Source organism: Cynoglossus semilaevis, chromosome 13 (genome assembly GCF_000523025.1).
Source record: "Cynoglossus semilaevis isolate Cse_v1.0 chromosome 13, Cse_v1.0, whole genome shotgun sequence".
Taxonomy (NCBI): domain Eukaryota; kingdom Metazoa; phylum Chordata; class Actinopteri; order Pleuronectiformes; family Cynoglossidae; genus Cynoglossus; species Cynoglossus semilaevis.
Window position 1 is genome coordinate 18,406,073 of NC_024319.1, and position 15,677 is coordinate 18,421,749.

The following is a 15,677-nucleotide window of genomic DNA, read 5'->3' on the forward strand; positions in this document are numbered from 1 at the left end:
CTTGGAGGAACCACGACCATGACAGGAACCACAGGACCACCAGTGAGAACAGGAACGACAATTATCCCACAAAGACTGAGTGATCGAGAGAGGTATTTATACCCAGGCACCAGGTGAGAGAGTGAGACTGATTACCAGGGAATCACAGGTGAGCCTGATGGAACTGATTATCTTAGAATAGAGACAGAAGGCGGGAAAGCAGAAAGACATGACATATATTTTTTAAAGGTCTTGTTCTACCGTAGGTGTGTTTAAAAAACAGGTGGTGTTTCAAAATGAGGTGACTCAATGTGGGTCCTGCCGGCAACAATGTTTCCTGGAATCCTAGATCAATTTATCATAGCTGGTTAAGCCAGGAGCCCTAACACTGTCATACTCTACAATGGAAAAGCAATGAATAAATGCAGTATTTTATTATTATTATTATTATTATATTGTGTACTCACTGATGCCAAAGTAGCTGACAATATTAAAAAGTTAAATAAAAAAAGTCAAACAGAGTCAGGAATTCTTATTTCTCTTTATTTTACTTGGAAGATAATTATGTATATATATATATATATGTATATATATATATATGTATGTATATATGTATGTATGTATATATATATATATATATATATATGTATGTATATATGTATGTATGTATATATATATATATATATACATACATACATATATACATACATATATATTTAGCCAAATTATATTTACAAGTAACAGGAAATGGTGCGATACTGTATACGTTGCTAATAAAATCACACTACACACTTATAAATATGAAGTGAACCTCAGTATAAAATAAAACATAAAACAAATGGAGCGTACAGAGTGGCTGTTGAAAAAGTGAAGCTCCAGCTGCTGTGCTTTTTTTCCCCCTGAAGCCTCTTCTCCATCTTTATCTGATTTTCTAATAGAACACAGTTGGTGCCAGTGTGTGAGTGTGTGTGATATACAATCACCTCCAAGACTGACAAGCACCTGAGTCTGTTTCCCCTCGTGTTATATGCACGTGTAATTCAACACTGATGATAAAAACCACGTCAGAGAGGGAACGAAGAATTTACAAAACCAAATAAAAAATGAGAAAAATCAAGACAGGAGCGGCTCAGACTGGGACTACCCCTCTGAAAAATCAATAGAGAAAGTTCTTAGTTGGAAGTGGAGTCAGGGATGACGGAGTGAAGATGTTGCAGAGCAGCTTCCTCTTACTGGAAACCAGCTGCGCAGGTCAAGGATCACACTTGGTCTGGAGCGCTAAGGTGACACTGTAATGACAGCAGCAACCTGAAAAACACCAGCAGCACAGAGAACAGACATCCATCACTTAGACAGCGCTGCTACACGACCAGCGCTGCGGTGTGTCAGCATGAGAAGAATACAGATTTTCCTTTTTCTAAATTATATAAAATGTTCATTAGAAACATGTGCTTCCTGCTCTAAAAGTCTGTAGGAAAGTAATTTATGATTGTTGAGTTTTAATTAAGTCCAGACCAGAGTTCATGGTGCAGGAGATGGAAGTGGTTCATTAATCACCAACTAGCTGAAAAGGCCAAAGCACATCTTTTTAATCTGAATTATAGTTAATTGTCGTCCAGGAGGAAACGTGTTAGTGAATTAAGACCAGCACTGAGAAGGAAATAAAAGGACCATAATAATAGAATGGTGAAAGCAGTTCAATCTGATCCAACATCTTGTATTCGATTTGAAGGCTGTGATGCAGGTGTTTATGGATGTGATAAACAAACAGGCAGATGCAACACTGCAGTCCTCCACAGTGACAACACTGATGATTTAAGCCACAAAAGGACAAGGCATGTCAAAAAAGACAAAGCAATTTTTTAAAATTCCTTTCATTTCTTCTGTGTTCATCAATCACATGTTTTTTTTAGAACAGTTATTTGAGTCTTTCTGAAATGCAGCGAGGTGTTTCATATGTCATCAAGTTGGTTTAGTGATGTCCCATTCCCCAGTGGCTTAATCTTCCCCAGTTTGATTCCAATAGAAGAACCAACCTTCTGGCATTACCTCGTCTCTCCAGCAAACTGTAGCACACATATACAGTCCTTGGAACCAAAGACTGGTAAAAAAGACATATCAAAACAGCAAACCTTTGAGATTTCTCCGAAGGTAGAGTCCTCTCTTCTCCTTCTTGTACACAACAACACTGTTCACAGCATGCTGAGTCAAGTTGAGCATCTGGGTTTAAGTATAATACTAGATGGACTATAATTGTTTCTTTCAATGTTCAATCCTGGAATTCCGATCAATACTGATCCTGAGTAAGTATACTCCTAGTATTGGTCCTCCACTTTGACATTCTCAGCCATGATGGTGACATAAAATCCCTAATTCTCCCCATCATCTCTGTGTTGTCTGAGAACTTCTGCTTCTGATTTTCTCCTTCATAGCATGACTCAGCAAAGTTTTTTGTTCTGACATCATCTATGCTTGATATTCTTGTGGAAAGAATCAGGTGTAAAAGCCAAGAGTGGACTGTGTTACTAACTGTGCATGACCTTCAAAGCTTTGGGGCAAACTTCAACTTAATAGTGATGAACAGCAACGTGGGCACATCTAAATGTAAATGTAATTTTCATGGAAGAAGAAATTCTGCCCCCCATAAAAGAAAAAAAAAAACTTGGTCTGGAGTATAAATATTTGTCATCTGACAGCTAATTTTTCAAATCATTAACTCAGTTACGGAGGAAATGGGCCCCATGATGTGCAGAGTGGTCAAAAGAGTCATTATAGTATTCAGAGAATGAAACTTTACAAAAGATAAAGCATTTTATTCTTTAGAATTTGGATGTTTCTCAAATACTTGTTAAAACCTGACTAAGTGCGGAAGGCAGTACCTCGAGTCCAGATAATAACAAAAAGCTTATATTAATATGAACAAACTGAATTTACCAAACAGTATTAAAACATTTATTCAAACCTTGACCAAATTCTATTCAACTGGCTCCTACACTCATTGGGCCTCCAGCAGGCTGCTCACATCCAAAGATATAGTGTAACACGTCATCCTCTATAGTGTGAAGTGGTCACAGAGGTTTATCTTGGGTATTCAGAGATTTAAAGCTGTAAGTCCGGCCTACAGATCAATACAGATAAATTGGGGGGGAGGGGGTTGGCCCCTCCAAACAATCTCCAAAACACTGAGTCCAGCTGCAGAAAGCTAATGGGTCGTATCAATCACAGCCAAAAGCTGCACCACGGCTGAGCCATTGATTGTCGGGCTGTTGCTGAATGGATGGCACCTCTGTAATATCCCGAAGACCAGCAGCGCCACTACAGGAAGCAGGAGCTAAAAGATTCCTAAAAATGAAACAACACTTTATACCTAAGTGTTCGTGTGTAGTGAAGACTTCGGAATTTCGTAGCATAGAATTCACAGACACATATCTCTACTCTGCTGTTGAACTGAAAACTAAATACAAAATTCATTTTTATTACTCGCTACGCTGAAGATTCAGTAATTTTACTTTATAGTAAAAGTTCTTCCAAATATTGTTTAATTTCTACATTTAATTTGTGCAAACTATTCAATATCAATTTAAAGTCTTGAGTATGTGCTAAAGCACTGTGGCTAGTTGAATGAACAAGAGCTTTAGGAAGGGTGCCCAATATGTGGATCGGGAGTGCTGGGAGAGCAGTGCTGGTAGATTATGAAAAATAAAAAAACAAAACAAACATACAAATCAATAGTGTATTGTAATGACCATGTATTGTAAGAATTAAAACATATTCTGCTATAGGGCTACATACGGTACATATAACTAGTACTGCGCTGTATGAGTAAATATATATTTAATGTTTTTTTATGGAAGTAGATCACTTTAGCCTGGTCATTTGAATATCAGCTCCCAAGTCAAAAACCTGTGGACATTCTTTATCCCCTAAAGTCAAATTTCTGCTGTAGATTGACAGCCCCAGCATTCACAATATACATGAACCTATTTATGGTTGGGATATGAACCAGAAGAGGTATTGTACTAATACTAATCACGGCACTCGCTCTTTGACTTCATGAAAAGTTTCATGGATGGTTTCACACAGGCAAATACCTGAATATGATTCTCTCCAAGCTGTCACAGTCAAAGCAGTTTGCACATGATGTGACACAACATTAAGCCCTGCGCTTCAGGATGACTCTCACTTCAGCTGTTTAAGTAATCAGTCAGCTTTAGGTGATCTGCAGTCTCCTGGAAAGCTGTTAGCAATGCATGATGGGAGCTAAGCAGGCTTGCGTTTCGGAGTTGGTTGGTATTTTGATTTCTTTGGGGATTAAATGTCACAAGGGAGTATTTAAATGCTGCTGCACAACTTTGAGCTAATCATTTCTTCTCAGCTGTGACTTGGCAGTGCTCTCAGATCAACCTTGTCACAGTGTGTTGTCTCCCACTTTGCGGTGACAGAGTCTGAACCCACCCAGTGAGTAAATCCCCCGCAACAAAGTTTGGAGTAAGCTGATGGCACAGAAAAAAGATAAATGTGGGATTTTGATTTTTACACTGTAATGGAAAAACTGCACTGCACTCCCCTCAACTTTCAGCATTTATTTCCAACACACTTTCAGAGCTGTCTATGCTGTAACTCACGGAGCGCAGAAACAAAACACCTTGGATTTTTAATAAACTAAAGAAGTGGAAATTACAAATCTGAGAAAACCCCAAAGAGGTTTGTAGAACTGAATTTTGATTTTAAAACTTGCCATATGCCCAAAGCAGTGGAGGGACAGGAAAATGTTCATTTCACGGTCAGGTCTTCTTTTACTTTTAATTGCACTTTTTTACTGTACGGGCACAGAAGCTGTGTTGGAGGGTTTTTTAATGTTCCAGAGTAAAGTTTTGCAAATTAAAATTTCTGTCCATCTATATTCTATTGCTTAATCCTTTGCAGGGTCAGGGGGAGCTGAAGCCAGTTATAGCTCGGGCGGGCTACATCATGGACCACTCCTCAGTCCAGTCCAAGACTCACACTCACATCCACACCATGGGTAGTTGAGAGTGTGCTCTAACAACATCCGCCACTGTGTCCAATGTGGATACATTATTTGGTCATTGGTTACTGGTTCTCCTTCGTATTTTGCTCATACTTCCAACAGCAGACCGATCTGACCTTCAGAACAGACAACCAGGTAAACACACTTTTTATTAGTGAAGGCATGCTTTTTTAATTTAAGCTGATAAAGCCTGGTATTAACCAGCTGAAAAAACATAATAACCACCCAATCAATCAAACACCACATGATGTAAAAGTGGAAATTAAAATTCTATTTCTTCTTCCTGTGAATCAATTCACTCTCCCTCTCATAGGGTTTACCCTGATATTATATCATCGACTCAACCAATAGTCGGAGTGACATTTTTTTTTAATTTTGGACTCTGTATTTATTATTCTGTTTTTTTTTTTACTTAAACAAGTTGTTACATCACAATGACAAACTGACTACGTATTGCGCTTGAATGCAAAATAAACTTTTAAAAGAGACATTGAAGCCCTCAATGACACATGCATAACTCTGTTGTTTATTTTCCAACTGAAAGATGGTGAAAAAACCATATTAAACAGTCACTTGGCTGTTAATCTCAATGCAGCTGACTATTCTTGAGTTTAAAGCTAATGGGGTTTAGAATTTGCATAAAGCCAGTTTACCCACAAAGCTTTGCCTAAGAGGATTGGTGATCAGACAGAGGGCTTATTGTCACGCTTGTTCGTAGACATGGATTAACGATACCAGGCCCAAAGAATGCCACTAACTGTGGCAACAACTCACGGTTCTCCTTCACCAACTCAGATCTCTGTTTAAGTAGGACACATATTTGGTCTGTTGGCAGGATATAATATGATGTAAATTAAAATATTGGATGTAAACATTTATCCTTTGGTTGACATCAGGCAGCATCAGTCGAGCATAGAATGAGAGTTTGACTTCTTTTTTTTCAACTCAACGCTTGAAAGAATGCCCTCAAATTTACCTTAGCATCATTTGAAAATCCAAATCTCTTTATAAAGTGAGTTTGTTGTCGTATTATACTGAATTCTCACAGTGTTGTCTTATTTGTCAGTGTTTCTCGCATCATTTGAATAAGCCTCTTCCAGTGATAGTCTGTCTGTGCCGTTCCATCGTCATCAAAGCAGCTTTAGGAGCTAAATATAACAGGTTTCCAAAAAGATGTTTGAAATTAAACTTTAGACATGTTTTACACAATACACACATACAGTCGGACCTAACACTGAACTCTCTTTGGTACGTCTGGTTATTTCAAAACCTTATTCCTTAACTTTATAATACTGTTTAAACTGTATGCTAACATCAACTGTTGCCTTTTAGCGTTTTGTCAGCTACTAGAAAAGTCAAGTGAAAACGATGGTAAAATCAATTAGAAGAAAAAAAATAGATAGCAAACTCTTCTCTGAATGTCTTTTTTCCCATTACTGTATTCTTTCTTTCCACAGATTAATCTGATTCTAGCCCACTTTGGACAAAAACTTTTCCTGGGCCCACACGGAGATACACCGCTATCATCACTCACAATAACATTTTTTAGGTTGGAAATTTTGACTTAACACTTTAGCCTTCAACAAGACTAAAATGGTCAGGACTCAGCTGTTCACTGACATCTCAAGGACAAAGAACACACTTTTGAGGATGGAAAGGTTCACATCCTCACCAGAGATGACAGATTGTGTGAAAGAGGAGTGAAGGAAGTCATCTATATCAACCTGGAGAAACCATCACTCAACAGAGGAGGTAGGTCAGGACACAATCTCTCATCTCAGCTACCATGTGGCCCTGGGTTCTCCTCAGGTGATACCCACGTCCCATTGGTCTCTAACAACCCCGCATTCACTAATCATCGGTGTGATGATTTTTTATACTACTCTCAGTGTTTTATCCCAGTATGGTAATTTTAACATTAACTAATTCAAGTTTAATAGCAAAATTACAGTGTCATTTTAAGGCTCCAGAATAGAATTTTAGCCAACTTCCGAACACAAGAGAACAGTGTCTGGTGGGAGCCTGTTAGAAGTTAGTTTAGTTTAACTGCACATCTCATTGGATTATATACAACTTAACAATAAGAGATAATGCAGATTTCATAACTAATAAATGGAATTTTACATGTTTTCTACAAAGTTCTACAAGCGAACAACACTATCACCATCCATCACCTAACACACTTTACAGCGTCAGGAGGGAAAGTGCCAGTCCCAATTCCAGCTGTCAACCAGAGAGGGCGGGGTAATCCCTGCACAGTCTGCCAGCCCATTTCAGGGCCACTTAAAGACACAAAAAACCATTCACACACCGATGAACCAGATCTCCAATGAGCAAGTGTTTTGGCCAGTTGGAATAAACTGGAGTAGTGAAGAAAAACAATCCACACACACATAGGGATAAGATGCAAACTATATACTTAGACTGACCGGGGATCGAACCAACAAACCCATGATCTTCTTACTGTGAAGTTGAGTGTTCTAACATTGCCCACTTAGGTGTTTGAGGAGCACACATTGAACCAATGTCTGCTTCATGTAGCAGACCACAGTAGGTATTCTGTAGTATTCATGATTTTTTCTAGATAGTAGTAAATTATTGAAGGAGAGGGATCATGGAGACATCCTTCTACTTCTACTGTTTGCAAGGATTAATCGAACCACTTCATCAGTGATCATGCGAAAGACATGATTCCATTAACAACACCAATCCCAATTGTAAATTTATCCGACAACGGTGACATGTGAATGGAAAAATCCACAAATGACTGTGTAAACAAAATGTAAGGGCAGTAATGGCCACATAATTCATGCAGGAATAAGCGTCAGGGCGTCGTTATTGCATTATTTACAGCACCATAAAGAGTCATGCTATCGATTTGAGAGCAGAAGCAGCTCACCAGTTATTCCTGTCATTGTCAATGTCATTAAAATGAAATATTGAACCGGCTTTTCTCCACGCCGCTTCTCCCGCTCCTAGACAGGAGTTTTCTCACTTTTATAAACAGGCTGGTTCTTCAGGAGTGGAAGAAAAAAACCTTCACACACTTGTTGCCCCTCTGCTTTTTTTACAGTGTGCAGTCACAGGTTATTGGTGAGTGATTATCACATGTCAGAGGTCTTGGTATCAACTTTACACTACTTTAAAGTGGCACAGAAATAAGAAATAATGTAAAAAAAAAACAAACAAAAAAACAACACAAGGTTACTGTGAATTTCCGAGAATTGAACATTGTAAAATGTCAAACCTGAATATTTGTACTATAGTAATTTCATTGAAACATACATTTACTGCAGTTCTGTTTGAAGCTCTAAATGATGATAAAGTACTCCTCTGTGACAACATCATAAGTGGTTGAAGCTTCTGTCAACTTATTTATTTGTCAACTGCTTAGTTAATAAGTTAGTAGTTTAGTTAGTCTGCTAGCATCTTTCAACAATCTACGTATACACTGGGAAATTTTGATTTGAACTATGAGGTGGCAACCATTTCTTGACCACATCATGCTACAAAGAGGACTTCCATATATATATTTATATATCTGCTTCTCTGTAAAATAACCTTAACCTAAAGGTGACTAAATCTGCAGATATTGTTGTCTTTTTTTCTATTGAGCTATTTTGTCTTTATCTCCTTTTTATAAGGATTCAAAAATATGTTTTCCTTTTAGTCCTAAAGGTCCTACCTTATTCTTCCAAACAACTTGATGAGTTGACAGAACTTCCTGTGCATAAAATTAGAAAACAATGTTCAACGTTCCTGAATAATCGTAAGTTCTGTTACAGCTTTAACTTCATCTCTCCCTGCTTGTCTCCATCTGTACACTTCATTCCCGCTGCTGTGGATTTGAACGCCCCGTCTCAAAGACGACCAACAAAACCATGACAGAGTTTCAGTTTTTACTTACAGCTGTTGAATACACAATTAAAAAAGGCTTCAAAAATGCTCAAACCAGTTGAGGTAGAGGAGGCTGAGTTTCTTTGTGGCCCACGTTTCTGCTGGAAATAATAACAACACAGTTGAGCTTCCTGTGCAGTAAAAGTGAGTTGTTTCCTGGAGACACTAAAGAGTTTGATGTTTGTTCATCTGGAACTTTAGTGCACAAAGGTGTTGACTGTGCCAGACTGCTCTGTTGTGGCAATAAACCCAGTCCACTCGACACCAACACACACACACCAACACACACACACACAGCCAGAACTCTAACTTATCTTCCACATGTGGGTCATCTGAATTTGTACCAGTTTCCAACTTAGTCTCCTCAGTCTGCTCTGTAGACTCACCAGAAGTAAATACTGATTGTGAACAGGAGACTTCTGCAGAAGAAGTCGGACTCTGTTGAGATTCCTAATGAGGAGTCATGAAAAAGCTTCATCTAATCTGGATTATTAATTCTCATCCTTCCCAGATTCAGCCCAGTCTGCTCATGAACCCCACTGCACAGTAAATATATACGTTTACATGTTTGGCTTGTAGTGAGATTTTTATCATTGTCAGGAATATTCCATTAAGACTGTTGCCCCCGCAACCCAGCTCCGGATAAGCAGACAATGATGGATGGATGTTTGTTGTTGCCATAGTGATTTTTTATACTGTAGCTAAGGAAGTAGAAAACTAAATGTACTCTGGTCGACTACGTCTGGACTTCCTATGATGTTGGCATGTACAGTATGTTAAAAAGGTTACAGAGACAATATATTGAAGATTCTATTCCCCTTCACAAAGAAAACAGAATAATGTGCAACAAAGAACTTAAGAGTCCGGTTGGTGCAGGTGAGTTTGGAAAGTGAAGCATAAGGTTTAAAATCGACGTTTATCTTATTTTACAAGAAAAAAGACACAAAGCTTTGGGGGGAAATCCTAAAATTCAGACCATAAATTGCCAATTAAAATGTTTGTTGACATTTATATGGATGCAGTCTATATTTTCACAAAAGCACAACAGTCAGTCTATTCAGTCTAAATGCTGCAACCATAATGTAATAACAAATGACCTTGTCCATCTCTTGTAAAGTCTCCTGTTTGTGAATTATACGGACAGAATCTTTGTCCTAATGCAGCAGGGAGTCAAAGCCAAGATTCTCAGTTGAGGTGAGGGGAAGCACAGGTCTGTAAAATAGTAGGTGCGGATTCCTAAAAGAATAAATACCCAACTCTCCTTCTCTCTCGGCAATTTTTTGTTTGGGCAAAATGACAGGAGAGAAAATCATAGCAGTGATGTACTGAGAGAACAATGTTTACTTTTATGTCTGCAGTCATTAGTCTCTCTGGGGTCCACTGCTGCTTTCACTCTCATCAGGTGAACATCAATGAGACTTTTTCTTTGAACAAGTGCAAACAGTAAAAGTCAATGCCTGTCTGTCCGCACAATAGCTTGTTTCCCTCTCCCCGCTCTGAGCTGCTCATGCTGAGATGGTAAGTGATAGTGTCTGCCCACTGAAGTGTCGACCACCAACTGCTGAGCTCGTCACCATGGGAGCATCAATCCACGTCGCTGTTTTATCAGCAGGGAGAATGCCATATTTCACTTGATTTCTAACTCTACCGTCACCTTGGATGTGTCGAAATCAAATGTGAAAGGAAAAGTGAAAAGAAAAAAACATTGGAGGGGAAGTTCTATCAAGTTTTTGTAGTGTATTTGGTGTTCCTTAAACTTTTGTATTAAAATGCAACCAGATGGAAAGGAACTGTTACCAACCAGAAATGTCTAGTCTTTTTCTTTAAAAACAACCTTTTTATTACCATTAAGCTAAAATGCTATGTTTACTTTAAGTGCAAGCAAAAAGACACATTTGTAGTGCGAAGCTCAGCCTTACACAATGTTTCTGACATAACAAAACACCCTGAAGACTTGGTTGTGGGTGATACAGGTCTGTCTGAATAGTGAACGTAATGACCCTGGAATAAACGAAGGAAGGAAAGTGAACTACTTGTCAATGTGACACAGCACACCACTGCATACAACCAAATGTGACCTCTGCTTTTTACCCATCGGATGGTGCCATGCTCAGAGCACCTCAGTGGTAAGAGGGGTAACTAACCCTAACAGGTGTTTTTTGGACAAACTGAAGTCTCTTACGTTTGCTGTTATTGGACAGCTTCAACTCTATTCATCCTAACCTGGACTGGTCCAGCTGAAATATTTGAGTATTTTACTCTAAATCCAAAACCATTAAATGATTGGCTGGTTTCTATTTTAATGACTCAAGAGTGAACTGCTGGCTGTAAAGTTGAGAATTTGTTATAGAAGGTGTAGAAAAATAAAAAAAATAAAAAATTATGGACAGAAGTTACCCAGGAGTTCGGTGCATTGCACTGAGACGACTGGAGGCACATGATTTAGTAGATGTGTGGAGAAGAGTGAATGGTGATAAAAGACAATATACTTGGACTCATGCTAGAGGGAATTTAATATCCCCGGCTAAGTGAGAGCAGTTTTATTGTCTATAACATATTGTCTATATTTAAAAAAAGTGAAAAATATTGCCAGCTATGCTGATAGCAAACCTCCATATTATATGATCTTCCACTTTATTGATCCTGAAATTATAACTTAGACTGTGGCATATTTAAGTAGAGGAAATAAATTTCAACTCCTAGTTGGACTGAAGCCTTGTAGGTTTTTATCTGCTCTGTCAGCAGTCACAGAGCCCAATTATCTGATCTATGAGGAGTCAATAAAACCTCTGAACTGCTTTCAATAGAAATTAGGAAAAGGATGAAATTAGTCCTCAATCAGGAGAATTTGAAGTTTGGGAATTGTTGCAAATTAAAGGTTGGTTAGCTTAATGTGAAAAAAAAGAATCACCTGTTACAGATAAACTATAAAAAATAAACAGTGCATCTCATATTGAATCACTTTAACATTATGTGTAATCATTGGGAGGAGGGGCAGTTTTCAGTGTATAGTGTTATGAAGGAGGCCTCACCAACAAACACGTCCTATTTTCTTGATGTAACAGCGATGATGATGATCAGGATCATGAGGATGACTGATCCCACCACCAGCAGGTAGCACTTTCTCTTCCTTAGCTTTCTCTGTAAGGATAAAAAAATATTAACATGTTATGAAATGTAATATATTGTCTTTATATGTTTTTAAGTTCATTCTACAATTTTATTAAAACCGCTGTCAGGCTGCTGAATGTTCACAAAATTAACAAAGTCAAAAATGTCCAGAATTTCTAACAGTTGCACAAAATGCTTAAAATGTAGCTGAATAAAATTGACAATAGGTTGAACAAAAACCCACGGAAACCAATTTAACCTTAAACCTTGAACATTAGGCTAAAAATACATGCAAACGTTTTCCTTAACAATAACCAAAATATTAACTGGCAGCTAAAATCTCAGCTCTATAGCTTTACTTTATCCTACAGATAGACAAGGTAGAGGTAACCAAGACAAAAGCTATAGATTAGCCAAGGAGAATGCTAAAGCTTAGCCTAAATTTAGCTTGGATAGCTGATCATGCCAAAAACATTACTAAAATTATTTGAAAATACCAAAGGTTATATATGAGGATGGTAAAAACAGATTTGGTCAGCTGTACTCAATCAATATCCCAATGGTAGCCTAACGTTAGCACAGAGTGACCTTTAAGAAAAAGGCACTGTGTGACATAAAGTCAACCAAATGCATCAAAATCACACTTTTAACATGACCCTGGTGTTTGGGTCAGAGGACATTCACACTGAGAGCCTCCTGACTTCCTGAAACCTGTTGTTCAAACTTTGCAGTAAAACAGTGTCAGATGAAACAAGTCAAATGACTGACGGGATCGTCTACTCAATATTCTGTGGAGGAAATAACATTTACATGAAAAGCTGAAGATCGCTGATCTTTAAAACCAGAACTCTGTCAATTCTCTTTTTCTTTTTCGATGGAACGATGATTATTGGTCTTGAATGTTTTTTAAGAAAAAAAAAATCCTTTAATTTCCAATATCCTGGGTGCTTTACTTTAGAAAAACGCTTAGAAACATTCATCCTCACAGCATGAAAGTTTAATTTTGTGCCAATTATTTACCACATTTTTTACAAAGAGGAAAAAGTGTGAGGAGTGGAAATATTAAAGTAAACAGAGTGAAGAGCAATGGGTTGAGGGGATATTTATTTATTTCCTCGTCTCCTCAGGCGGCGGTGATGTGTCGGAGCACAGAATCTATGTTGTTCTGAAATGCTTTTTCTCTCGCTTTTATTATTATTTTTTTTTCAGCCTGTTTCCTGCTACAAAGGCTGCGAGAGCGGCAGCGTTAGACCAGAGCCGGGGCTGGAGTCTTTAAATCCTGGCGCGCTTCAAAGCACGCAGAGAGCAATTCATCTTCTTATCTGAGCCTCAAAACGGGCTTTCTGTATGGAAGAGAGAGGCAGAGGGGAAGAGGGAGAGGGGTGGGGAAAAAAATGCTGTCGAGTAATTTTCCGTTTAAACGTTCCACTCCACAACAATTTGCATAAGCAGCCCTGCGTCTGTGATAAGAAGATTGGTAATTTTCAAAGGCTCTGTGGGGATTGAGAATTAAAAGCCTTTCTGTGCTATCTCCCCTCTTGCAGCTGGCCACCGCAGATTCCCCAGCTTCTCTCACACACATTTCCTACTAAACTACGCCTTATAAACTTTCTCGGCTCCTTCTCTCTGCTCGCTCTGACAGTGCTGAGTCGTTCCCTCTCCCCTACACGTCTTCACTCTCTCCTTACTGTCGCTCTTGCTTCATCATGCAACAGCAATGCAGTCATTTTGGGGAAAGACGAGGGAAATAAATAGGTAAAATGGGAAAAAAGAGACGCTTTGGTTTAACAAAGGGCGTGTTTGGGTATTTTTAACCTAGAAAATTCCAAATCTAGAGAGAGGGAGGGAGAGAGAGTGGTGCCTGAGTCTGGAGGAGAAGGAAGGAGTGATGCAGCCATCTTCACTGACTCCATTTGTGATGGAATTGTCTTACATAACAGTCATTTGGAGTCTGCAGAAGCTGGAAGCTTTCCAGAGAAAGTTGTCTCTTGTTCTGTTTGTTTTTGATACCAAATATAAAGGCAATGGTTGAACTGTTGTAAAACTGTCTAAACAATATAATTACTTAATCTGCAGTTTAGCTTTTGACAAAAACCCTTTAACAAACACACTTTGAATCAGAGTTGGTTTAATTGCATGCAGTGATGAATCATGGGAGACATTTTCTATTTTATTTTCAAAATCCTGGGTCCTTTACTTAAGAAAAAACTCTTGCAAACTCTCACTGTCACAGCGTGACATGTCACTTCAACAGGTGAACTGACAGTTTGTGAATCGAAGTTATGGTTTTATGTGGAAGGATCATGGAACACTTTGCTCGAGGTGTTATCTTAATGTTGACTATACAAACAAATGTTTTCATCAGCACAAACTCAGAAGTTTTCTTTCACCTGGTTCTGCAGTGTTTTACAGTGAGCACAGCTCTGTGAATACACCCTGTATTAGCATGTTTGTCCTGCCTGCAGTCCAGATCTGTCTTATTTATAAATAAAATTACATTCCCCTTATTTTATATGCATATATTAAAAAATCATAGCATTTTTGTTAGTTGTCACTGACTCGACTTCACATCCTGTATACTAACTGCACGTGCCATCTTTAATATTATAGTTGTTGTTTTTTTACCCAATAAAACACCTGTGTGAGCATTGCTCTCTCTGCTTTCATTTCATTGTTTTTCTTGTCTTTTTCGTCCTTGGCGCAGTTTTCTTAGAAAAATGAAATCTCAATTTATGGCACAAAGGGGGTGTGTTATGTCGTAGCCAAAACAATGAAGACAATACACAGGAGCTATTATGGCTGTTCTTTTTACCCGCAGTGACACATAACAACACTGGCTTTGAGGAAAAATACCTCCGTCATTACTGCTCTGCTGTTTGAGTCAGAACAATAGTTTTTACATCCTATGAAATGTTCGTTTGTTTGTGTCTGGGAAATGTCACAATAGTTGAAGAGAAAAAGCCCACACACGCATTCACCTTTCAAAACTGAGCGGAACAGCTGGATCTCAGCAGGTTTGCATCAAAACAATTACGTTTTCTTAGATGTGCAGTTTAGAATCAAGGCACATTTAATTTGTTTTACTTTCTGAGCAAAAAAAGTTTGTGTTCAAACATTTTAATTTTAGATTTTGTCAAGTGGAACCAAATCCACTGAGCAGCATTTGCGTATCTTCTCATTCTTCTTCAACAGGGTTGGGCACCTACAGACTGCGAAAATGAAGACAAAAATCAGAGCTGCTTCAATCTTCAATGTTTTTAATTATAGAAAAAAAATCTGGGATACTTGAAATCCTTTTAACAGGAGCGGTAGATCGGGTCTTCCCTGGCTGGAGGTATTAATCATTTCTGACAGAAAACACTGCTCTCAGGTAGTAAGTCTTTCGACCATTACACATTTGGCAGTCAACCCAAGTCAATGTACATTAAAGCCAACGGAGCTAAATCACTGACAATGAGCTGAGCTGAAGCCCAGGGATCATCAAAACAGTCTTCTTCGCCTTTTCTCTGAATATTAGACCGCTTCATTTTTCAACTCTAAAACCATCAGTGACAGAGAGTCAGTACAATTTATTATAATTTCTAATCAGAACTATTTAGTAAAGGTTGCTTCGATGCCTTAGTTCACAGCATTGAGTTTGTGCTGCTGTTTGAACATGAAA

At 38.3% G+C, this 15,677-nt stretch overlaps 1 protein-coding gene across 1 annotated transcript in view; it reads right to left on the minus strand.

Moving 5' to 3' along the window:
• Nucleotides 1-705: 705 nt before the first annotated feature.
• The window catches only part of tsnare1 (T-SNARE Domain Containing 1), a 75,960-nt gene continuing 60,988 nt past the window's right edge, over nucleotides 706-15,677 (minus strand). The window contains exons 11-12 of the mRNA XM_008324068.3: nucleotides 11,938-12,046; nucleotides 706-1,287 (exon numbers count right to left, since the gene is read on the minus strand). Of these exons, the coding sequence (XP_008322290.1) occupies nucleotides 11,951-12,046 (96 nt within the window). The 3' untranslated portion in view covers nucleotides 706-1,287; nucleotides 11,938-11,950. The remainder of the gene's footprint in view (nucleotides 1,288-11,937; nucleotides 12,047-15,677) is intronic.